This window comes from Oryctolagus cuniculus, chromosome 10 (genome assembly GCF_051225735.1).
Source record: "Oryctolagus cuniculus isolate XC-2025 breed Fujian yellow rabbit chromosome 10, ASM5122573v1, whole genome shotgun sequence".
Lineage (NCBI taxonomy): Eukaryota > Metazoa > Chordata > Mammalia > Lagomorpha > Leporidae > Oryctolagus > Oryctolagus cuniculus.
The window spans coordinates 28,444,249-28,468,900 of NC_142876.1; the positions used below are offsets into that span (position 1 = coordinate 28,444,249).

The 24,652-nt window shown below is 44.6% G+C and overlaps 1 protein-coding gene across 1 annotated transcript in view; it reads left to right on the forward strand.

Moving 5' to 3' along the window:
• The window catches only part of ACAA2 (acetyl-CoA acyltransferase 2), a 34,321-nt gene that overhangs the window by 3,979 nt on the left and 5,690 nt on the right, over positions 1–24,652 (forward strand). Inside the window, exons 2-7 of the mRNA XM_002713530.6 lie at positions 2,527–2,693; positions 15,459–15,587; positions 17,147–17,263; positions 19,391–19,538; positions 22,031–22,206; positions 22,752–22,881. Of these exons, the coding sequence (XP_002713576.1) occupies positions 2,527–2,693; positions 15,459–15,587; positions 17,147–17,263; positions 19,391–19,538; positions 22,031–22,206; positions 22,752–22,881 (867 nt within the window). The remainder of the gene's footprint in view (positions 1–2,526; positions 2,694–15,458; positions 15,588–17,146; positions 17,264–19,390; positions 19,539–22,030; positions 22,207–22,751; positions 22,882–24,652) is intronic.

Below are 24,652 nucleotides of genomic sequence, written 5' to 3' on the forward strand. Positions count from 1 at the left end.
CTGGAAGAGGAGCAACCGGGACAGAATCCGGCGCCCCAGCCGGGACTAGAACCCGGTGTGCCGGCGCTGCAGGTGGAGGATTAGCCTAGTGAGCCGCGGCGCCAGCCTAATCATAAGTTTTTGAGTTTTTTAAACTGTTTATTTGTTTGAGAGGAAGACAGAGAGCACTCCCATCAGCTGGCTCGCTCTCCAAATGCCTACAGTGGCTGGGACTGGGCTGGGTCCAAGCTGAGAGCCAGGATCTCAATCCACATCTGCCACGTGGGTGGGAGGAGCCCAATTACTTAAGCTATCAGCACTGCCTCTGCCTCTGAGAGTCCACATTAGCAGGAAGCCGGAGCCAGGGTGGAGCCAGGGGTCAAACCTAGGTGCTCTGGTGTGGGACATGGACACCTTAGCCACTAGGCTCAACGCCCGCCTCTCGTGACTTTTTCGGCAGTTGACAGTACTTAACTTAAAAGGGACAGTTTGTACAGGGTACTGATTTCACTAACAAAGAGGCTCCAAATTTTTAGTCTCGGTTTCTTATTTTTTTTTTAAAGATTTGTTTATTTATTTCAAAGTCAGAATTAGAGGAGGAGAGAGAGAGAGATTTTCCATCTGCTGGTGCACTCCCCATAATGGCCAAGACCGGGCCATACCAAAGCCAGGACCCAGGAGTTTCCTGTGGGTCTCCCACGTGGGTGCAAGAGCCCAAGCACTTGGGCCGTCTTCCACTGCTTTCCCAGGCACATTAGCGGGGAGCTAGGTTGGAAGTAGAGTAGCCAGGACTCAAACTGGTGCCCATATGGGATGCCAGTGCTGCAGAGGACAGCTTAACCCACTGTGCCACAGGCCAGCCCCCTCAGTTTCTTTTAATAAATGTAAAGATAACTCCCATTTTTTTTTTGTGCTTACATAAATGCAAAGTATTTTTGTTATATTCTAAATGAGATGTTTTAATAGGATGTTGGCAAACTAGAGTGTCTTTAGAGGAAAATAATATGAGGTAACATCAAATAAAGGACTATTTAGGGGCCTGTGTTGTGATACAGTGGATTAAGCTGCTGCCTGCGATGCTGGCATCCCACGTCAGAGTATCACTGCGTCCTGCTACTCTGCTTCCAGTGCAGCTTCCTGTGAATGTGCTTGGGAAGGCAGCAGGGGTGGTCCCAGTACTTGGGCCCACATGGGCGGGGAGACCTGGATGGAGTTCCTGACTCTGCGCTCCTGGCTTCAACAGCCCAGACTTGCTGTTGCAACCATTTGGGGAGTGAACCAGCAGATGGAACATATCTGTTGCTCTGGCCCCCAACACTTTCTGCGCCTCTCAAGTAAATAAAATGAATAAATATTTTTTGACGAAAGAACTATTGAAAGAATGTTAATTATTTACCTGAGCAGAGTCATTAGTTCTGGGGAATTTTACAGGTTAGGCGGCTACGGATACTAGATGGGCTACATATGTATAAAATTACCTGTTTTGCCCATTTTATTCTAAGGCTAAAAGTAGCAAAAGATAGTAGTTGGTGTTATTTGAAATTTGTAGTTTGAGTTACCCTGTGACTCCTGGAGCAATGGCATATATGATGAAAATTCAGAGTAGCATGTGTTCTAGAAACCACGTCTCCATCTTTTTTTTTTTTAAAGATTTATTTATTTATTTGAAAGGCAGAGTTACAGAGAGGCAGAAGCAGAGAGAGAGATCGATCTTCCATTTGCTGGTTCACTCCCGAAATGGCCGCAATGGCTGGAGCTAAGCCGATCCCAAGCCGGGAGTCTGAAGCTTCTAGGTCTCCCACGTGGGTGCAGGGACCGACTTGGGCCATCTTCTACTGCTTTCCCAGGCCATAGCAAAGAGCTGGATAAGAAGTGGAGCAGCCAGGACTTGAACTGGCACCCATATGGGATGCTGGCACTGTAGGTGGCAGCTTTACCTGCTACGCCACAGTGCCTGCCCCATCCGTCTGACTTGAGATGAATTTAGGCAGAAATAGGATTGATAGAGACTTGGTAAGACAAGTCAGCTCAGTATGAGGAAAAATTATTATTTTTTATTGTCCATTGCTTTACTATATTTTGTTATTGGAAGTTTTTAGCAGAATAGAAACTCTTGTCAAGAATGTTCTAGAAAGAATTCTAACAGAGTGGTTGACCTCAGACAGCTTTAATGGACCTTCCAGTTTGGAGATTCTCTGATTGTAGTACTGAGCAGTGACAGCACATGGAAGAAGCAGTTCCATTTCAGCAAACATCCTAGCCTTGTGAAGCCTGGAGGACGAGGTTGTTCTCTGATCAGAGAAGATTTACATGGTAGCCTATGGCACAGTTCCTGGTGCCTGGTGTAGGCACTGATCGAACTGATAACTCTTACGACTGTGTGTCTGTGGATGTGACCTGTTTTGTCTGTGATTTCATGACAAAGATTTTCAGTGACCTGGTTGAAAATTGTGTTTTACAGTAGGATTTCACAGTGAGATTATTTAACCTTGTTAGGGACACTGGCCAATCTGTGATTGCTGAACAAACTTCTCTTCATTGCAATAGGTGTGTTTATTGTTGCTGCTAAGCGGACCCCCTTTGGAGCCTACGGAGGCCTTCTGAAAGACTTCAGCGCCACCGACTTGTCTGAGTTTGCTGCCAAGGCTGCCTTGTCTGCCGGCAAAGTCTCACCGGAAGTTGTTGACAGTGTCGTTGTAGGCAATGTCATGCAGGTGAGTGTGGCAGAGGGCGGTGTGCACTCCTCTTGCTTTCCTTGTCCATTTTCTAAAAAGCATTGAAATGAAAAGTTACAGGTATTTGACATCTGTAATTTGAATAGCCCTCTAACTCCAGAGCATGACATGATTCAAGCCAGCATAGATTCTGGAAACTGTGTCTCGACGATTCTGACACGGGGTGCAGTCCAGTGCTTCTTACATAACAGATTGGCTTTCTTGACCTAGTTAAGTTCATTGATTTTCTCTACGTGCGCCCTGAGAGGGTAGCAGACCCAAGCGATTCAGCATGTCCCATCATTTTTTACATACTATGTGATCTTGGTCAGTGTCTGTTGTGGGAAATAAGATTCCATACCCTCTATCTTGGTTATGTGTGGTAAATAAAATTGGTCATCCATAATTAGGAAATTAAAACTTGTGTGTTCCTTCAACGTGTATAAACATTGAGTGCGTAGTGTCATGGGTAGCAACCGATGAATGCCGGCATTACAGGCAGTGGAAAGAACTTACCCGAGAAGTTGGTGAGCAGAGCTGGATTACTGAACACGCTGCAGAGAAGCTGTGGGCAGGTACCCACAACCCACTACCGCTGCAACCCAGACTGTAATCCGAGGGTATACCTGTAGTGCCAGTCCCTTCTTAATTAGGGCGACTGTTGCCATGTGCTTGCAATGGAGCAGCAAGCTGGCTGTCCCTTACAATACAGGCTAAGATCCAAGAAGCATACTTGTAAGTACAGTATTTCCTGTTAGGGTGAGTTTTCTATGGTCCAAGAGGTTACCCCAGGGCCGGTGCTGTGGCGGAGCGGGTGAGGCCGCCACCTGCAGTGCCGGCATCCCATATGGGCACCAGTTCAAGACCCGGCTGCTCCACTTCCTATCCAGCTCTCTGCTGTGACCTGGGAAAGCAGTATAAGGTGACCCAAGTACCTGGGCCCCTGCACCCATGTGGGAGACCTGGAGGAAGCTCCTGGCTCCTAACTTCAGATTAGCGCAGCTCCAGCCATTGCAGCCATTTAGGGAGTAAACAAGTGGATGGAAGACTTTCTCTCTCTCTCTGCCTCTGCCTCTCTGGAACTCTTCCTTTCAAATAAATAAATAAATCTTTTAAAAAAAATAGAGGTTATCCCAGGTAGTTGAGCTGCTTCTCTGGGCAGAGCTGGGGAACCTATATCCCCCTTTATCTTAAGGGACTCCACCAAATGTTCTGGGCCACCCACCACCACCAACAACAGATCAGCCCTGATGCACGGTTGACATTCGAGTGAAGTCTCATCCTCATAACTGCTTCATGCTGTGCAGGGGGATGGCATTGACCTGCCTAAGATCAGTCTGCCAGGAGCTTGAGGTGTCCTGGGACCCTGGCTGCAGAGATCCAACAGGTGATGGAACCCCAGGAAAGGGGAGGTTTGTTCTAGAAATGTCTGCCCACATTATCCAGAAGACATGCAGGTGGCCTCATCTGGAGGAGTTTGAGGTTGAAAGAGTTGTTGCATTCTGGAGGAGACTAACTGAATTAGCTTGTTCAAAAGAGGAGGCCCAAGAGTTAGAGCAAGGAGGAAAGGTGAGGAATCACTAGAGGCATGAAAGAAAGGATAGTTTACATTTTAAAATCTGAGTTTTTCGTTCTCAGGTGTAACATTTCTTGGCCAGCAAGCACAGGCACAGATGTACATGTAGAATGATCAGGGATGTCCCAAGTGCCTGTCCCTCTCAGACATGTCAGCTAGCCTTTGGTGACAGTGTTCTAGCAGTATGTGTGAAAATAACAAGTATTGTATGTTGTTGAAATGAGGTCCCTCTCCAGAGGGTGTAATTTTAACAGAGTCTATTACAACAGTCACTATCAGGAAATCACATGTAAGAACCCTTCCATCATTACTTCTAGTTTTAGCGGATTTTGTTTAGGATTGACACCAGTGACACCAGTGACCCATCTTGGTTTCCATTCCCTCCTTGTGCTCAGGCTTCTTTTTCTGATCACACTGCTGGTCGGTCATCCTGTGGCTGTGTTCTTGGATTTGACCTGGTTGTCAGTCTGGTCTAACATTTGGAGTGCGTGTTTGATGATCTGAGCTGGAGTCAGTGTCAGAAAACCCTTCAGCCACATTCAAGCAACAAAGAGGTTTTAGAAGGAGTGGTCCTTAAGCTAACTTTATCTGGAGTCCATTATTACTTTTATCTGATCTACAGTCCTCATCTCACAGTGCTAGGCCAGCCAGCATTATCTTGCTGGGAATTGTACTTCTGTAGTACAAAGCTCCAGGAGCAGAAGATACAGCGAGACCAGCAAGAACATCAAGGTTAACAAGCCTAAAAACAACACTATACTCTAAAAGGAGTTGTATTTTAGTTTGTTAATTGACTATTTGCCTTAAGTACAGTGTTAAATGTTGCTTTACCATAAATTAATCTCAGAATTGGGAAATTCTGAAAGAAAGCCAGTCCACGGCCGACTTAGATTTTTTTTTTAATGTGTAGTAATATTTTGAAGTTTCCGGGCCTACGAATGCTGTGGGGATCCTGGTGAGATGAGTCCGAGTTCTTGTCTTGGTGTCGATGACAATTTACCAAGACCAGACACAAGAAGGGAAGTTTTATTTAAGAAGAGAAGCTCCGACGTACGATCGGAGGGGCTAGTAGAAAGACACGAAGCCGCTGAGGTCTGGCAGTCTAGGGGTGTTTGTACGTCCTAACACGTTTCCTCCAAGGCACCAATGCAGTGGGTGTGCATTACCGGGAGGGCAGGGCCAGCCTTGAGGAGCCTTTTGTTCTTGTTTCTGCTGAAACTTCAGTCGTGTTGTCGGCAAATGTTTGTGGTGATGAGCTTCCATCGTGTTCTGTTCAGTGTGTTTGTGCTGGCAAGAGCTGCAGGATGGGGCCAGCCTGGCCTGCTCTAGTCCCGGGCTCCCTCACTAAGAAGTGACAACTCTGTGTTCACGGCACGGATTGGAACCTTTGAAGCCAGGCATTCTGTGCATAATCTTTAGTGTGCAAGTGTTTCCATCTGCTGCTTCCCTTGGTCCACAGACTTGGTCAGTGTAGAAATAAAGAGAAAAGTCCAAAATAGAATGCAAGAGCGAGAGCAAGCAACAGAAGCTGCTCCGTGCGGGGAGGAGCCCAGAGCTAGGCATCCCTTGCTCCCGCAGGGATTGGATTCTTTCACTCCACCTTTTTCTCCTCCTCCCTTATTTGTGACACACTGGCCTCTCACCTAGTGCATGCAGTAGTGGTCAAAACTGGATTGGCTCTCCCACCCTCTGTCCACGAGCAAGGAAGTGGACGTGGTTGGTGATTGGATCTCCACCTCTGTTCATGAGCATGGGGAGGGGTTGCTAATTGGATCCCCACCCCCATCCCTCTCTCTGCGCGTGGGTGGGAAGGGTTGGTGCTTGGTGACTGTCTTCCTGGATCCCCACCCCCATCCCTCTCTCTGCGCGTGGGTGGGAAGGGTTGGTGCTTGGTGACTGTCTTCCATACCCTTATTTTAGCTGCCTCTTCCTCCCTTGGGTGTATTCTAAATCGTGTGTGTGTGTGTGTGTTTTAAGATTTTTTTTATTTATTAGACAGGCAGAGAGAGAGAGAAACAGAGAGGTCTTCCATTGCTGGTTCACTCCCCAAATGTCTCAACGGCCTGAGCAGGGCCTATCAGGAGCCAGGAGCTTCTACCAGGTCTCCTACCCAAGGACTTGGGCCATCTTCCACTGCTTTCCCAGGCCACAGCAGAGGGCTGGATCGGAGAGAGCAGCTGGGACTAGAACCAGCGCCCACACAGGATGCCGACCCTGCAGAGGGCAGCTTTACCCACTACACCACAGCACTGGCCCCTAAATTGTGTTTTCTTACATTTTGTTTTTCCCCTGAGGGGTGGAACTTCCCCAGAATTTGCCCAAAGTACACTCTTTTTCTCTAACCCTGCCTCAGGGGCCTCTTTCCCCATACAACTGTATCTCATTATGAGGAGAACAGATTGTTACGGAACTCATGGAAACAATCACTTTGCCATGAAAAACCAAATATCTGCATAAGTTTTTGAATTTTAGAGGAATTAAGTAGGGTCAAAAGGCAAACACTTGTGTCTCTTTACCAAAGCACTATAAACAGTAGAAATTATAGGAAAATTTTTTCCTGAACCTAGAAGATGAACCATTCAAGTACAGAAAGAACACTGTTTCCATTGATCTTAAACGAGTGAGAAGCCTGCATTCAAGAACATTTGTTACCTGTTTTAAGGACTCAGCTTTTGGAGCCAGTGTTGTGGCAGAGAGAGTTAAGCCACCCCCTGGGACGCAGTTCAAGACCCAGCTACTCCACGTCTGATCCAGCTCCTGCTAATGTACCTGGGAAAGCAGTGGAAGATGGCCCAAGTGCTTGGGCCCCTGCACCCACATGGGAGACCAGGAAGAAGCTTCTGGCTCCTGGCTTCTGTATAGCACACCCCCGGCCATTGCAGCCATTTGGAGAGTGACCAGCAGATAGAAAAATCTCTCTCTCTCTCTCTAACTCTGCCTTTCAAATAAATAAAAAATAAATCTTAAAAAAAAAAAAAGGAGACTCAGCTTTCCCAAGAAGTCAGAACTTAACAAAAACAGCAGAGAACACAAGAGATTGCCTTAAAGGTGGTGACAGGGGTCGGAGTCATGGCGCAGTGGGTTAAACCACTGCCTGCAGCGCTGGCATTCCATCTGAGCGCCAGTTTGAGTTCCAGCTGTACCACTTCGGATCCAGCTCCCTGCTAATGTGCCTGGAAAATCAGTGGAAGATGGCCCAAGTGCTTGGGTCCATGCACCCACATGGAGACTTGGAAGAAGCTTCTACCTCCTGGCTTCGGCCTAGCGCAGTCCCCGTTGGGGCCATTTGGGGAGTGAACCAACAGATGGAAGATTTCTCTCTGTGTCTCTTCTCTCTCTGTAACTCTAACTTTCAAATAAATAAATAAGAATAAAATTTTAAAAAATAAGAAAGGTCTCTCTCCTATAAGAAAAAGAGAGAGAGATCAAGCAGAAGGACACTTGTAGCTTCTGTTAAAGGGTTAGGCTTTCTTTTTCTGGAGTTCCTATTGGGGCTATCTTTAGGTGATATGGGAAGTTATAACCTAACAGAGGAGATAAATATTTAGAAGTTGCCAGTGATGTGATCATTGCTAACGGAAAGAGGTTAACAGTGAACACAGAGAAGCAGCAAGCCCTCAGCTTGAACTTGATTCTCTCCCGGCTGCCATTGTGTATCTTCACACCCAAAACGCAGTGACTTTTTTTCTTTTGTAATTATGCCTATGGAAAAATATTTGTATATAGAATTCTTGATATAAATTCATGTTTCTTATGCTTTTTTTTGTATTTTTTTTTTGTTTTTTTGAGAAATCTTACTTCTAATCGAAGAAGGCCTAAGAACAGATCAGGTAGATTGGATACTTTCAGTTTTTCTAAATTCTTCTGACTTTGAAATTTCTAGTTGAGCCCCTGGAGATGTCAATGGATATAGCTCCTCTTGCGGAGGTTACAGCTAATTAGAATATCTGGACTATATTGAAGGTACTGTCAAGATGTAAAATGATCCTAAATTTTAAGTTATGCCAATGTAAAAGTGTTACTGATATGCTGAAGCCGCTGCTCACTAGGCTAATCCTCCGCCTTGCGGCGCCGGCATACCGGGTTCTAGTCCCGGTTGGGGCGCGGGATTCTGTTCTGGTTGCCCCTCTTCCAGGCCAGCTCTCTGCTGTGGCCTGGGAGTGCAGTGGAGGATGGCCCAAGTGCTTGGGCCCTGCACCCGATGGGAGACCAGGATAAGTACCTGGCTCCTGCCATCGGATCAGCGGGGTGCGCCGGCCGCAGCACGCTGGCTGCGGTGGCCATTGGAGGGTGAACCAGCGGCAAAGGAAGACCTTTCTCTCTGTCTCTCTCTCTCACTGTCCACTCTGCCTGTCAAAAAAAAAAAAAAAAGTGTTACTGATGTAAAGGAGCTTTATTCCTTCTAAAATCCTTGCTTCTACCCAGCGTGGATTCTCTCAAACCTCACAACAGTCACTATAAACAGCATCAATAAGTTGTGTTTGTGCCTCTGTTCCTACTGTTACAGAAACCTGTGGTGGTAAAACTCCCTTCCTTCACACAGGCACCAGAGACAGTGGAGGGTCGAAAGCAGTTTTGGGGCCAGTGCTGTGGCGTAGCGGATGAAGCCACTGCCTGAAGTGCTGGCATCCCATATGGGCACTGGTTGGAGACCCAGCTGCTCCACTTCAGATCCAGCTCTCTGCTATGGCCTGGGAAAGCAATGGAAGATGGTCCAAGTGCTTGGGCCCTGCACCCATGTGGGAGACCCAGAATAAGCTCCTGGCTTTGGATTGGCACATCTCCAGCCATTGTAGCCATCTGGGGAGTGAACCAGCAGATGGAAGACCTCTCTTTCTCTGCCTCTGCCTCTCTGTGACTCTGCCTTTCAAATAATAAATGAATAAATCTTTAAAAAAAAAAAAGCAGTTTATTAATGCCAGTGGGCTTAGCTGGAATCATTTCCTGAGACCTGAGAATCCAACCCAAGTTTTTTCTTTTCCTTTTTTTTTTTTTAAGATTTATTTATTTATTTGAAAGTCAGAGTTACAGAGACAGAGAGCGAGATCTTCCATCCATGGGTTCACTCCTCAGATGGCTGCAAGGGCCAGAGCTGCACCCATCCGAAGCCAGGAACCAGGAGCCTCCTCTGGGTCTCCCACGCGGCTGCAGGGGCCCAAGAGCTTGGGCCATCTTCTACTGCTTTCCCAGGCCATAGCAGAGAGCCGGATTGGAAGTGGAGCAGTCAGGGCTCGAACTGGCGCCCATATGGGATGTTGGCACTGCAGGCAGCTGCTTTCCCTACTACGCCACAATACTGGCCCCCAACCCAAGTTTCTTAAAATATTTTATAGGTTCGTCAGCATCATACCTTAACCATTACAGCATTGGTGGATTTAAATTGCAGCCTATGGGACTTAAGACCACACTTCCAATAGTCACTGGGACTGGTATGTTTATAAAAGAGATACCTGGGGCAGATTATAGGACAGATTTATGCCTGGAGTTACAGAAGGCAGAGCTTAGGACACCTTCCCTCCCTAGACAAGATAACCGTGCACAGCTGCTTCTCCAGATAACTGGGAGCAGCCACTTTTCAAGCTTCGTGTGGGGGGTGCTCCGCTTTCCTGTCTCTGGGTGTGGCCTCTTTCCTCTACACTACAGGCAGTCTTTCTTGTGTTAAGTTTTCTGGCAGTCCAAGATACCTTTTTTTCCTTTTCTTCTTCTTCTTTTTTTAAAGATTTATTTATTTATTTGAAAGATTTACACAGAGAGACAAAGAGAGGCAGAATGAGAAAGAAAGGTCTTCCATCCACTGGTTCACTCCCCAATTGGCCGCAACGGCTGGAGCTGCACCAATCCGAAGCCAAGAGCCAGGAGCTTCTTCCTGGTCTCCCAAGCAGGTGCAGGGCCCAAGGACTTGGGCCATCCTCCACTGCTTTCCCAGGCCATAGCAGAGAGCTGGATCGGAAGTGGCCCAAGGACTTGGGCCATCCTCCACTGCTTTCCCAGGCCGTAGCAGAGAGCTGGATCGGAAGTGGAGCAGCCAGGACTTGAACTGGTGCCCATATGGGATGCCAGCACTGCAGGTGGCGGCTTTACCTGCTATGCTACAGCCTCGGCCCCCCAAGGTATCTTTCTCACAGTGGTGGTAAGTGCTTAATGGATAAGCATTTGGGGTTAGGCCTTTATAGTTAGAAGAACAGAATAGACTTCAAATAACATTCAGCAAAAATCACAAAGTTGGGACCAGAATAGGTTAAGCCTCTGCCTGCAGCGCTGGCATCCCTTATTGGTGCCGATTTGAATCCTGTCTGCTGCTCTTCTGATCCAGCTCTCTGCTATTAGCCTGAGAAGGCAGTGGAGGACAGCCCAAGTGCTTGGACCCCTGCACCCACCTGGGAGACCTGGAAGGAACTCCTGGCTCTGGCTTCAGATCGGCCCGGCTCCAGCCGTTGCGACCATTTGGGGAGTGAACCAGTGGGTAGAGGACTGGTTCTGTCTCTCCCTCTCTCTGTCTGTAACTCTGTATCTCAAATAAATAAATAAATCTTTTTTTTTTAATTACAAAGCTGCTTTTCTAATTGAATTAAATATTATTACATATCTTATTGAATTGATGAGTTTTCCTTTTTTTCTTAGGAAACAATGAAATCCAATCTGGAATTTTTTTTTTATTTCTTTTCTCTGGCCTAATAACCCTGGATAGAATCTCCAGTGTTGAGTAAAAGTGACCAGAATTGGGTGTCTTTGTCTTATTTCTAATTTGCAGGGAAGGCATTCATTCTTTTGCAGTTAAGTGTGATGACAGCTGTGGGTTTTTTATAGATGCCCTTTATCAGGTTGAGAAAGTTCTCTTGCATTCCTAGTTTATTCAGTATTCTGTGTCATGAAAGGGTGTTGAATTTTGTCAAATGCTTTTTCTGTATTGACTGAGATGATCCAATAATTTTTGTTTTATGTTCTTTGATACAACGAGATATATTAATTGATCTTCAAATATTGAACTAATCTTATGTTCAAAGGATAAATCTCACTTAGTCATAGTGTATAAATAATCCTTTTTATACATTGCTGAGTTCAGCTTAGCAGTATTTGGTTAAGGTTTTTTACATGTATATTTATAAGATACTGATCTGTAGTTTTCTCATTTGTCTGGTTTTGGTATCAAGATGTATTTGGCTTCATGAAATGAGTTGAAGAATGATCCCTTCTTTTCTGTTTAGGAAGAGTTTGTGAATGATTGGTATTACATCCTCTTTAATTTTTTTTTAATTGTTATTGTTGTTTTTAATTTAAAAGAATGAGACAACTCCCATCTGCCAGTTTACTCCCCAGATGTCTGCAAAGGCAGGAACTAGGCCAGACCCAAGCAAGGAGCTGAGAACTCCATCCAGATCTCCCACGTGGGCGGCCAGACTGCAGCTACTGAGCCGTCACCCGCTGCCTCCCAGAATGCGCATCAGCAGGAGGGTGGCATCATGGGCAGAGCCAGGACTTCGACGTGGGATGCAGGGATCCTAACCAGTGTCTTAACTTCTATACCAAATGCCTCCCCAGTTCTTTCAATATTAGGTGAAATTTCCTTAATGAAGCCACTCTGGGCTATTTTTTATGGATTTAAAAAAATATATACTAATTTAATCTCTTGTTATAGGTTCATTCAGGCTGTCTGCCTCTTGAGTCAAGTTCCTTTGTGTGTCTGTCTAGAAATTTGTTCCTTTCCTTTGTTATCTAATTTGCATACTACAGCTATTCATAATAGAGGTGATTCTCATTACTCACAGTAGTTATCCTCCATATGTTGACACTGTGAACATTGGCCTGGTGAATACTGTCAAAAGGCAAAGTTACAACAGATTTAAAGATCACACTGGCTTTTGTCTGTAGTCCTAGAATTGGCCATCTCTGATTCTGTGAAATACAAGTGGTCCAATGAGCCAAGCCACAGGGGTTGGCTTTATAGGCAGAAAAGGGCTGAATAAAGCAGAAACAGAAAAAGCAGATGGATCATTTCAAAATTGCATTTTTTAAGGTTTATTTCTTAGGCGTAGTTACAGAGAGAAGGGAGATACAGAGAGATCTTCCATCCGCTAACTCACTGCCTAAGTGGCCGCAACAGCCAGGGCTTGGCCAAGCCAAAACCAGGAGCCAGGAGCTTCTTCCAGGTCTCCCGTGTGGGTGGCAGGGGTCCAAGCACTTGGGCCATCCTCTGCTGCTTTTCCCAGGGTAGTAGCAGGGATCTGGATAACAAGTGGAGCAGCCAGGACACAAACTAGCACCTGTATGGGATGCTGGTGTCCCAGGCAATGGTTTACCTGCTGCACCACAGTGCCAGCTCCAAAATTGCATTCATTTTAGGGGTAAAACAGAGGAGAGTTCCTATCATGCTGACTAGGGTTGACTTGAATCTCCTGTATTTTAGAAAACTCACCCATTTCAAAGTGTAGTTTGATTCCATGGCACTTGGTACAAATGCCTGGTTTGGTCTGGTCTGCATTGCTGCCAGGGTAAATGCAAAGGTTCCTGGAAGCCTCTGGTTCAGTTCTCACTAAAAAATAAGCAAGGCTTTGTTTTATGTGTAACTGTTTCAAGACACCTTACTTAATAGGTACTGTCGATTGAGTAACATTGAACTCACAGGCAACAGCATGACTCAGGCCAGAATGAAGTTTAGCGCACACATATTTTTCCCATGAGGCACGTCACTGCCTTCTCCCACTGTAGGAATACAAGGCAGCACTTCACAGTATGTTTGAGGCTGTTTTAGACAGCAGAATCGCCAACAAGATGCACACACATGTGATCAGCGTGACCTAAAACAGACTGCAGACAGGACACTTGTGTGAGCGCTGAAATGAGAAGGCTGTTGGGTTTCCTAAAACATCTGCTTTGCTAATCGGGACATTACAGAGGATTGTAAGAGAAGTAATTCCAAAACACATAAACTTTGATACAAGAATATGCATTGGCCAAGAATCTTTGTTTTAATTTTATTTAAGTTATACAAGTTTCTTCTTAATAAAATTAATTTATGGGGCCAGCACTGTGGCGCAACAGGTTAACGCCCTGGCCTGAAGCACCGGCATCCCATATGGGCACCAATTCTAGTCCCGGCTGCTCCTCTTCCCGTCCAGCTCTCCGCTATGGCCTGCGATAGCAGTGGAAGATGACCCAGTCCTTGGGCCCTGCACCCACATGGGAGACCCGGAAGAAGCTCCTGGCTCCTGGCTCCGGATTGGCGCAGCTCCGGCCGTTGTGGCCATTTGGGGAGTGAACCAGTGGATGAAAGACCTCTCTCTCTGTCTCTACCTCTCTCTGTAACTCTGTCTTTCAAATAAATCTTAAAAAAAAAGAATTAATTTATAAAATGAGATAATTTTATCTCAGTCACCAACTGAAGCATTTTATCAGTGGATTAATTGATGTTTTACTGAGCTCCTCCCACCTACCTTCAAAACCTCCAACCTGCATATGTGCAAAATTATTGAACTTTATTTTGAAAATTTCTAATCTACACAAAAGTTTAAAGAATAATACAGGGGCACCTCTCAAGGTTTGTATCACAGTCATGGAAGTCAGAGTCCAGAGTCTCCATTACCACTCAGAGAGACGGAGCTCAGAACAGTCACTTAGAGGCAGGAGTCACGGGATGACCGCACTCTGGGCAGTCGGCTTGAAGTCCCAGACAGACGGCAAGGTGAAGGATTGGAGAGGTCACTGATGAGAGGTCTGGTCCGGCTCCCATGTCGGCTCCGGCAGCGGCTGGGATGTCCAGGCGAGGTCGGCTCCAGCAGAGTGGTGTGCAGAGCGTCAGTCAGTGGAGACTCAGGCAGAGTTTCACTGGCACTGAGCCGTGGTCCCCCAGGGGATGAGAGCAGGTGTAAGGCTTGTCTTTCTATCCCCTCTCTGGAGGAGGTGGGCAGCGAAGGTGCCCTGGTGTGTCACCTATCACAAGCTCATCCTTTGGGGTGTCACCAACCAGATGTTGGTGTCTGGGTATGACCAATGTTTTAGGGGTCTCCTGGTGTGACCAATCGTGGTGTAGTAAGTAGTGTGGGTGAAGTAGTGCAGTAGCCAGCTGGTTGGCTGCTTCTTGTGATGTAATGTCCCCCAGTCCTTATCAGGCCTCACCACCTGTGTCTGTTCTGACAGATGGTCTGGGCAGCTCCTGGTGGCCTTAGCTTAAGTAACTCCATTTTGGCTTTGCTTAGCTTAAGTAACTCCATTTTGGTTTTGCTTTTTCTCTTTCTTTTTGGGTTAGCAATGCTCTGTAACTCTTTTGGGACTCCTGTGGGATTCCCCACAGAGCTGCACATTGAAACATCCTGCTGAGGCCCAAGCCCCGCCTCCAGCCTTTCTGGTCTGGTTGATTTAGTTAGGAGCTTGAGCATGAGTGTGTAATAACGATGAGGGGTCTTCCAGCCTGGACCAGGGTGAAGGGCCACAGCCTTGGATACATCTTCTATCTTTGAGATAAACTACTATTTTAACATTTTTTGAAGATTTTAAAAATTTTTGTTTATTATTTGTTTGAGAGAGATAGCCAGTTCTATCTCATCTGTCATCCTGTCCCCCACGTACCCACAATGGCTCGGGGTTTGGACCTGGGCAGAGCAAGGAGCCAGAAACTCTCTCTGTGTCTCCATCACCTGCTGCTTCCCAGGGTGTGCATCAACGGAAAAGGAATGAACAGAGCCAGGACTTGAACGCAGGCCCTCTGAAATGGGATGTGCTGTCTTAATTGGCATCTAACTGCTCCTCCAGATGGCCACCCTGAGATAGCCTATTCCATTTTTAAACAGTTCTGATTGTCTGTTACAATTTTCTTTCTTGTATTGAGAATTTATTGTAAGGACTTTGTAAGTGGCAAACAATACTTGGGATATTTAAAAACCAGCGGAACACAGCTGCACAAAGTGACGAATGTATTTAATACCATTGAACTATGTACTCAAAAATGGTTAAAATGATAAATTGTACGTTATGTATATTTTACCACAAAAGGAAAAAACACAGTTGACCAAATGATACATTTGATTCACACCATAAACCTTATATAAAATATGCCGTACCTATATGTACCATATCCTACCCTAGGGCCTTATAATTTGTCATTTGTGACAGAATGCCAACATCTCCATGTATTATGCATGTTTTTTATTCCTAGATTTAGCAAGGAAATCCTTCATTTCCCTTCTTTGTTCCAGAGTTCTGCCGATGCTATCTACCTGGCCAGGCATGTTGGTTTACGTGTGGGAATCCCAAAAGAGACGCCAGCTCTCACTGTTAATAGGCTCTGTGGCTCTGGATTCCAGTCCATTGTGAATGGATGTCAGGTATGGGCAACATTTTATTTAATTCTCTGATCACGTGCAAATAGTTATTAAAAGAAATATCTCATTTCAGTATAATACTCTAGCTTTTTTATTTTATAGTGCCCATTAGGAAGAGTCAATATTTGATTTTCTAAGAAAAATGTTCATTAGAGAGGGGTGAGAGTGTGGGTGGAAGGGCTGATACAGTGGGAAGAATAACTCTATTCCTAAAGTTTTACTTATGAAATTTGTATTCCTTAAAAAATAAGGTAAAATAAAATAAAGAAAATAGTTTCTTAAAAAGCTTTTAAGAATGACTGAAATGGGACCTTTAAGGGGAATAAACCTGGATTCTCGTATCTGATGCTGTTTACATGAGGTCCCCAGAGGGTCCGAGTTCATGGAGCTGGGGAGCAGGAGGTGGTTTGCAGGGCCTGGGGAGGGGAGGAGGGGAGGTCCATGCTTAATGGTGGTGAAGGTGCAGTTTTGCTAAAGGAAAGGAGTTCTGCATATGAATGCTTTGTGAACTGCGTGCTTGAGTTAAGTTGTATATATATGTATATTTTACCAGATAGATTTTTTTCTAAAAAAAGGTATGATGGTCTTTTTATTGAGTACTTCCTGTGTACCAGGTGCTCTGCTAGAGTTACATTTAATATCTCACTTGATCTTCACAACCAGGCTATGAAGCAGAAACTGTTATAATCGTTCCCATTTTATTGAGTGAGGGAACTGGCTAAAGACATTACATTGACTAAGTCACAGAAGTGGAATTTGAGCCCAGGTCTGTGAGAGTTACCTGTGAACCAGATGGAAAACCTGAATTAAGACTGTGAGGCAAGGAGAAGAGTTGAAGAGCTTAGGGCATGATTAAAAAAAAAAAAAAAATGTTATTCCAAAGGAACTGACTTAGTACTGTTGGTAGAAGTACAACTAAGATGGCCTTTTTAAAAGATAGTTGAATGAGTGCATTTGTTCCCTTGAGCACTGGGGAACAGAATACAGTGAAATCCAATTATATTTGTAAAAATCTTCATTTTAAAGTAAAATAAGAGAGGCATATGATAATGAGTTCATTATTTTTACATCACTTTCTCTCTGACAGTGTATCTTAAGTAGCAGCCCTGATTTTCCCAGCAATAATTTTAAACATCAGATGCTTAGAAGCTTGTTGCTGGCCTCTTTTTTGAGAAATACAGACAGTGGGAAGAGGCGGGAGAATGAGCCTCTGGTCCCCTTCAACTGCATCTGCTGATAAAATTCTCTCCTGCTTTCTTAAAGGATGTTGAGATCCGCTCGTTCTCCAGGTTTCTGTTGAGTTCTGTTGTGTTAGGTTGCTCTTAGCCAGCATGTAGCTCGGGTGTGGAGTCTGTTAGCTTTCTCTCCCCCATGTCTTGGGAATGGATACTTTAGCATTTGCTTAGCTATCACTTTCAAAGCTTTTCTTTTTGAGACACTGTAAGCTGAAATTCAGTATTTACTAGAAAGACCATTAATTTATAAGTTCTTTGTACTTCCTTATACATACGTGGGGCACAGTAAAGCATTTGTCGTGTTTTTGTTCACTCTTTTTTAAACAGGACATTTGTGTGAAAGATGCTGAGGTTGTCTTGTGTGGAGGAACTGAGAGCATGAGCCAGTCCCCCTACGCTGTCAGAAACATGCGTTTTGGAACCAAGTTGGGCGCAAGCATCAAGGTGGAGCCATTACAGTTTTTCAAAGTTATTTCTTCTATCATCACATGAGTAGATTTTTTATTTGAAAGGCAAAATTACAGAGAGAGGGGGAGATACATAGAGATTGTCCATTTGCTGGTTCACTCCCAAATGAATACAGCAGCCAGGGCTGGGCCAGGCCAAGACCAGGAGCTCCTTCCTGTTATGGGCTAAGTTAAGCTAAAACTTAATAATTCGGGTTCTTGCAGTTTGCTTAGAAAGAATTCTAAGCACCAGCTCAAACAAGACATGCAAAATGGTAAAACTTAGGATTTATTTAGAAAGTGAGAATACACAGGGATATGGCTTTATTAAGGGCGAGTGGGCCAAGGAAGGTAAACAGGAGCTCCACAGCCTTAGATGGAGAGCACAGGCGAGAGTATACACCTGAGAGAGCCAGGAGGCACAAGAGAGGGGGAGAGAGATGGATGGATACAGGTGAAATTACATAGGGGCAAGTGGGGTGTGGCCTCCAGCTCAGGCGCCTAATCTAACCAGCCAAGGACCTGAGCCATCCTCTGCTGCTTGCCCAGGAGCGACAGCAGGGAGCTGGATCAGAGATGGAGCAGCCGAGAGTAGTTTTAGTGACATACCTTTTTAGGGAAGAAAAAATTAATTTCGAAACCAATTTTGTTCATGGAGGATTGGAAAGATGTGAACAATTTGAAATTTGTAGACTGCTTCTAACACCTATTTTGGTTGTTAATTGAGACATTTTAACCCACATAAAATTAGACTGTCTGACCGCTCCTCCATTAGTGGAGTTAACATGTGGGATATGCCATAGGCACGGGAGAGCTAGCAGAAGGGAAGAGGTAGATAAAAAGACAGGCAAAGGGGGGATTCATCTTGTTACTAAATAATTAGTAATCAGAGTAATTAAGTCTTCATCATGACTTACAGAAGTTATATTTCTGGAGTAATCTCCATTGAACAAATTTCTTCATCATATAAAACATTGCATTTGAAAAGAGATTGTATTATTCCAAATCAGACAAAAACCAATACCTTTGAAACCTACAACAGGGGAATGATAATACTGACAAAAAATGATATTACTTGGTCATTGCTATCAGGAAGGGCTAACGACATTCATGTTTTTTCATGTTTTCCAATAATAGTGATCAACTTAGTGTTACCCACCTCTCTTACCTGTCATTTTGAAAGTTGAAAGGAATGAAACTTGGAGAATATGATTATTTTAGCAATATTTTAAGACACTGAATGTATTGACAAGTCGGTGACCCAAAAGGTGATAAACGAGCAAATGGGGCATGCTTATCTGAGACTCTTAACTAGCTGGATAATAATTAAACATTTTTTCTGGGGCAGGCATTTGGCCTCCTGGTTTAGATGTTCACGTCCCATATTGGAGCTCCTGGGTTCAAGTTGAGACTGTATCCCCGATTTTAGCTTCCTGCTAATGTGCACCCTGGGAGGCAGCAGGTGATAAAGTAGTTGGGTCCCTGCCACCCACATGGGAGACCTGGATTGAGTTCCCAGCTCTCAGCTTTTTTTAAATTTTTTTCTAATATTTGTTAAAAGGGAGTTTGTGTTTAATCAAATTCTTTATTGAAAAAAAGGTTTCTGTCATTGAGTCTGATAGCAACTGCTAGAACCAGCTGTTCCTGTCCCCGAAGGTATGGGATGGACGAGGAACACAGCTGGGCTCTTTCCCCTAGAGCTCGTAACTGGTCTTCAGAGGTGGCTGCAAGAAAGCGCTGCATGAGGACACGGTGTTGAGTTTCTTAGCAAATGTCACCTTGAGGTGGTGATGTTCACTTATGGGATAACTCCCTGTGATCTCACCCTGCACAATTAGAACTGTTGGCTCTCCATAGGCCCTGCATTTAGAAAGAGAGAGAATGACTGTACTGATACAGTGATAGGAGGGTGTGCCTTTTAGTGTGACACTGGATGTTCTCTAAAATACTGAATTTTTTTTTAAAAATCCCAGAACCAAATATGAGTAGGAACAGCAAATATGTATCAGAAAGTCTGATTTTTCTTTTGTTTATTTTGGAATTGTTGATTATTTAAAGAAATTATAATGTATTACTTCCAAGAGATACCACTTTTACCAGTCAGTGTGTTAATGTCTTTTTATAGCTGGAAGATACTTTGTGGGAAGCATTAACAGATTCGCATGTTCAAATCCCCATGGCAATTACGGCGGAGAACCTTGCCGTGAAACACAAGATCGACAGAGAGGAGTGCGACAGATACGCCCTGCAGTCCCAGCAGAGGTGGAAAGCTGGTCAGTGAGACTGGATAAGAGCAATTTCTGTAGAAAAAATACCTTTGGGAAAGATTCGCATCATTTCCGTTCATAGTGATCGTACAGTAAACCTAGTTTAAAAATCATACCTCTGAAAGTCACATTTTTTCCATTATTTTGTTTTTAAATTATCAGATATTATTTACTAGGAATTTCCCTCTTAAAATAAGTTAACACTGCTTTAAAAAGGTAGTATTGTTCCCTCTTCCTCTGCGCACTGAAGCTCTGTCCTGAACTGTGGTGTAGTCAGGAGAACACGCTGAGGGTGTGACCCGCTGTCAGTGCGCTGCCTCGCTGTCTTCTCTCACCAGCCCTGTCGTCATCACGGGAGGGCTGGTGAGTTTGGAAAAGACGCACTGGGTATCCTTTCACGCTTTCTTCTCCCATTCCAGACTACTGAGTCTTCGCACCAGAGTCAGGGACTTCACTAATTCCAGGCCCCAGATGGAGCCAGTCCACACTGAACAGCATGACAGCCGCTTGTTTTAGCAATATGGCAAGGGGGAGAAATCTGAAAAAGAAACTGAAATTGAACAGTTAGCAAGCAGAAACACAGTGAAATACTTGAAGTGGTAAGGATGAAGTGCATCGTAGCATTCAGAGGGAAGTGGACTAGAGCTGGCACCATCCCACTCACCTGTGTTTTCTTTTTTTTTTTAAACTTTTATTTAATAAATATGAATTTCCAAAGTACAACTTTTGGATTATAGCAGTTTTTCCCCCCCCATAACCACTCTCCCACCCACAAACCATCCCATCTCTTACTCCCTCTCCCATCCCATTCTTCATTAAGATTCATTTTTAATTATCTTTATATTCAGAAGATCAACTTAGTATGTACTAAGTAAAGATTTCAACAGATTGCACCCACACAGAGACACAAAGTGTAAAGTACTGTTCGAATACTAGTTACACTGTTATTCTCATAGTACAACACATTAAGGACAGAGATCCTATATGGGGAGTAAGTGCACAGTGACTCCCGCTGTTGATTTAACAATTGACACTTTTATTTATGTTCGGTTCAATGATCACCCGAGGCTCTTGTCATGAGCTGCCAAGGCTATGAAAGCCTCTTGAGTTCACAAACTCCGACCTTATTTAGACAAGGCCATAATCAAAGTGGGAGCTCTCTCCTCCCTTCAGAGAAATGTACCTCCTCCTTTATGGTCCCGTCTTTGCACCAGGATCTCACTCACAGAGATCTCTCATTTAGGTCACTTTTGGCCACAGTGTCTGGCTTTCTGTGCCTGAGAAACTCTAATGGGCTTTTTAGCCAGATCTGAATGCCTTAAGGGCTGATTCTGAGGCCAGAGTGCTATTTAGGACATCTGCCATTCTATGAATCTGCTGTGTATCCTGCTTCCCATGTTGGATCATTCTCTCCTTTTTAATTCTATCAGTTTTATTAGTAGACACTTGTCTTGTTTATGTGATCCCTTTGACAATCCTATCTTTATGATCAATTATGAACTTAAACTGATCACTTTAACTAGTAAGATGGCATTGGTACCTGACAGCTTAATGGGATTTGGAGTCCCATGGCAAGTTTCTAGCTCTACCAGTAGGGGTAAGTCCTAGGGAGCATGTACCAAACTGTATGTCTCCTCCCTCCCTTATTCTCACTCTTATTTTTAACATCACCTGTGTTTTCATAGTGCCATGTGTATGATAGAGTATGGTGTAGAAGTCAAGAGTTATCAGTCCTGTTTCTGCTTGTGCCACGTGCAAGCTATCTGACCTCACTCAAATCATTTATTCACTGAGCACCTATAACATAGATTACAACATTTGCCTTCCCTATTTATCTAATGGGATTATTATAAACCAAATAAAGGCAGATAAGAGGGTTATTTTGCCAATTGCATAGTGATATAAAAATTAATATGGTGTTATTCCTGAAGCTATAGATTACTATAATCCATTTTAGTCAGTGGGGGTCAAAGTATATAAAATGTTTACAATTTTATCTACGCTGTCAGTGATGCCTCATGTAATCTCTTCAGGTTGCCTATGACTTGATTTTCATATTTAAGTTATTTGTTGGCATAAACAACTTGGCAACTTTTTAATTCCTTCTTGTCTCATCCAGAAGTGTTTAAAAACCTGAAATCCATTTATTACCATTACATCCGTAGCTAACCAACATAGCTTACGACCTAGCAGTACCTTGTCAAACAAAAAAAAGGTTAAAACAATCAGAATTACTGTTTTTAAAAAAGTGCAGAATGCATCTGTATTCATGTGTGACAGTATATTAAATCCCTCAGTAGGAAGACAACTTGTATGAATAGTAAAGGTTGCTTTCAAACTGGACTGTGGGCAAAGGGTAGACCAGAAACTAAGTGGAAGAATAAAGGCTCCTTTCTTCTCTTGTTCCTCTCGCTCTCACTCTCTCTCACCCTCTTCTCTCTCTGTTTTATTTTTTTATTTTATTTTTTTTCCTCACAGTAATCTTTCTACTCTTTCAGCTAATGATGCTGGCTACTTTAATGAGGAGATGGCTCCGATCGAGGTGAAGACAAGGAAGGGAAAGCAGACCATGCAAGTAGATGAGCATGCTCGGCCCGACACTACCATGGAGCAGTTACAGAAGCTTCCCCCCGTGTTCAAGAAGGAGGGCACCGTCACTGCAGGAAACGCTTCGGTACGTAGGCTTACCCCTCCTGCTTGTGTCCCCTGTAAAATAGTCCGTGTCTTTGAGGTACTTTCACGCTAACCTTTGGTTGTTTAGCTTAGACTAGTAGTGTTCGTATTCCGTTAGTTTGGGTTTTCATAGTCCAACACAAATATTGCAGCTGAGGGCCCTTACACTGTTCTGATTTCTTTGTGCTTTTCCGATTGTTCCAAAGAGATCCACCGGGTTTATTATTTTGGTTTTCATACTTTTTTTCTTTCTTGTGTATACAGTTCATCAGATTTCTTTTTACAGTGACCCACATCTGAGTACAAGCCTTCCCTTGACGTGTTTTCCCATAGTGAGGTGGTGTTCTGTGTCTAAAACAATGCCCTTCACCCGTCAGAGTACCGCCAGCACTAATTGTTAAATCCCAAAGTGTGCCTCTGCGTCCTGTTTGCTGCCAAGTTCCTAGTGCCACTCCATGAGTAGTAGTGTAATAGTGTGCCACTAGCTGAAGCCGTGGTTAACTGGATTCTTTTACCCTTTCTTATTCCACTGTTTTTGTTTCCAAGGGAGTGTGTGATGGAGCTGGAGCTGTTGTCCTAGCTAGTGAAGACGCTGTTAAAAAACATAACTTCACACCGCTGGCGAGAGTCGTGGGCTACTTTGTGTCCGGATGTGACCCCACTATCATGGGCATCGGTGAGTTTCTGGTGACACAGTGGCTCTACTGCGTTTCTGAAGAGGAGTCTTAGTGGGCGTGCAGAGTCCTAGAAAGGGAGCCAGATGAGGATCACCTGGGGAGAAAGGGCGGCTGGGCACAGTCACTGAAAGTCATCATCTGTATGAGGGTTGTCCTCCACGCAGTAGGAAAGCCAAGACCACGTGAGCTGCAGGAGGCGAGGCTTCTTTGTGGATGAGCGAAGTGTGGCCTCGGGCGCTATCTGGCAGGACTCGAAGCCAGTAAGTGATGGAGCCCAGAAGTGAGTCCAAGTGCTGTTTTCACTGTGGTTAAACGCATTGTCTCAGGAAGACCCAGTAATACCTCCCTGGTTCAGCTGAGGCTTATTAGCAGAATGAGTCATTAAAATGCTTGCCTCGATTAGCAAAGTACTAGCTGGAGACAATTTGAACTCCCTACACACAAGGACTCATGTACTCGTGGTTGTGGCTTGGAAAATAGGAATTCTAGGTGGAGAAAAGAGCTTTTTTTGCTGGATGCACTCCTGGGAGCTGCAAACAATGCTGAATTTCCATGGTGCTTGTCCTCATTGTATGGGGAAACAGGGTACAATTAAGTCATTCAGTAACAAAAATTAAATTGATACTCAAGGGCTTTGATCTTGCTGTGTAACCTGACATGCCAAGGAAAAGCCTTCCCTGGATGCAGATTTCAGGCTCTTGATAGGCCCACAGGATTTGCCATGAGCTTTTGCCTTTTTTGGTTGACTGACTTGGTTTTGATGTGGGTCCTGAGATAGAGGGAGGATAGCCTGTTGCTGAGCTGCCGTCTCAGCCCCTCAGGGAGCCTGCAGGCCTCACTCCAGTAATGCTACTGCCACCCATCTGGGGTGGTGTTAACACAGAGGAGAAAGCTGGCGTCTTTCACTGTGTCTCACATTCTCGTCAGCAAGAATTGCAGGATGGGGCCAGCACTGTGGATGGAGAGTTAAGCTGCCACCTGCAACACAGGCAGCACATAGCTAAGCACCAGTTGAAATCTTGGCTACTGTGCTTCTCATCCAGCTTCCTGCTAATGTGCAGGAAAGCAGTGCAGGTGGTCCCAGTGCCTGGGCCCCTGCCACCCATGTGGGAGACCCAGAGGGAGCTGCTGCTCCTGGCTTTGGCCTGGCCCAGACGAGGCCATGGGGGCTATTTGGGGAGTAGACCAGAAGATTGAGGATCTCTATGTGTGTGTGTGTGTGTGTGTGTGTGTGTGTGTGTGTTTCTTCCCCTGTCACTCTGCCTTTCTAATAAATAATTAAGTTTTAAAAAAGAGCTACAAGATATGTAAACATCTGATAAAATAACATTTTTTTCTGTTACAGTCTTACAAGCTTTTTTCAGCTACCTGCTATTGGCAAAATGCAATAGTTTTTGTCTTAGAAATCTAAGTAGCTTGAAAGACTAAACATCCCAGTATTGGTATGACATTTAGGATTACTGTGTCTGGAGCAGCCGTTCCCAGCCCCAAATGATCATGAAAATCTGCCACGCCAGAGGATTTCGTTTCAGATACACGGATGCTTTTGGTGATCAGTGTAATTGAGCGGATAGACATAAGTAGTTATTTGAGTTCTTTTTCACTTTCACCTCATTTGCCAGGTTCTGACTAATTCGCACAGCCAGTGAGCAAAGGCGGCACCCTGTTCTCCCAGGCCTGGGTGTTTGCCCTGTGGTACCGTGAATGCCGCCACGGGAGGGCCTTCTTTGTTTTGGTTTTCCTCGGCTTAACCTGAGCTGCCTGTGTGCG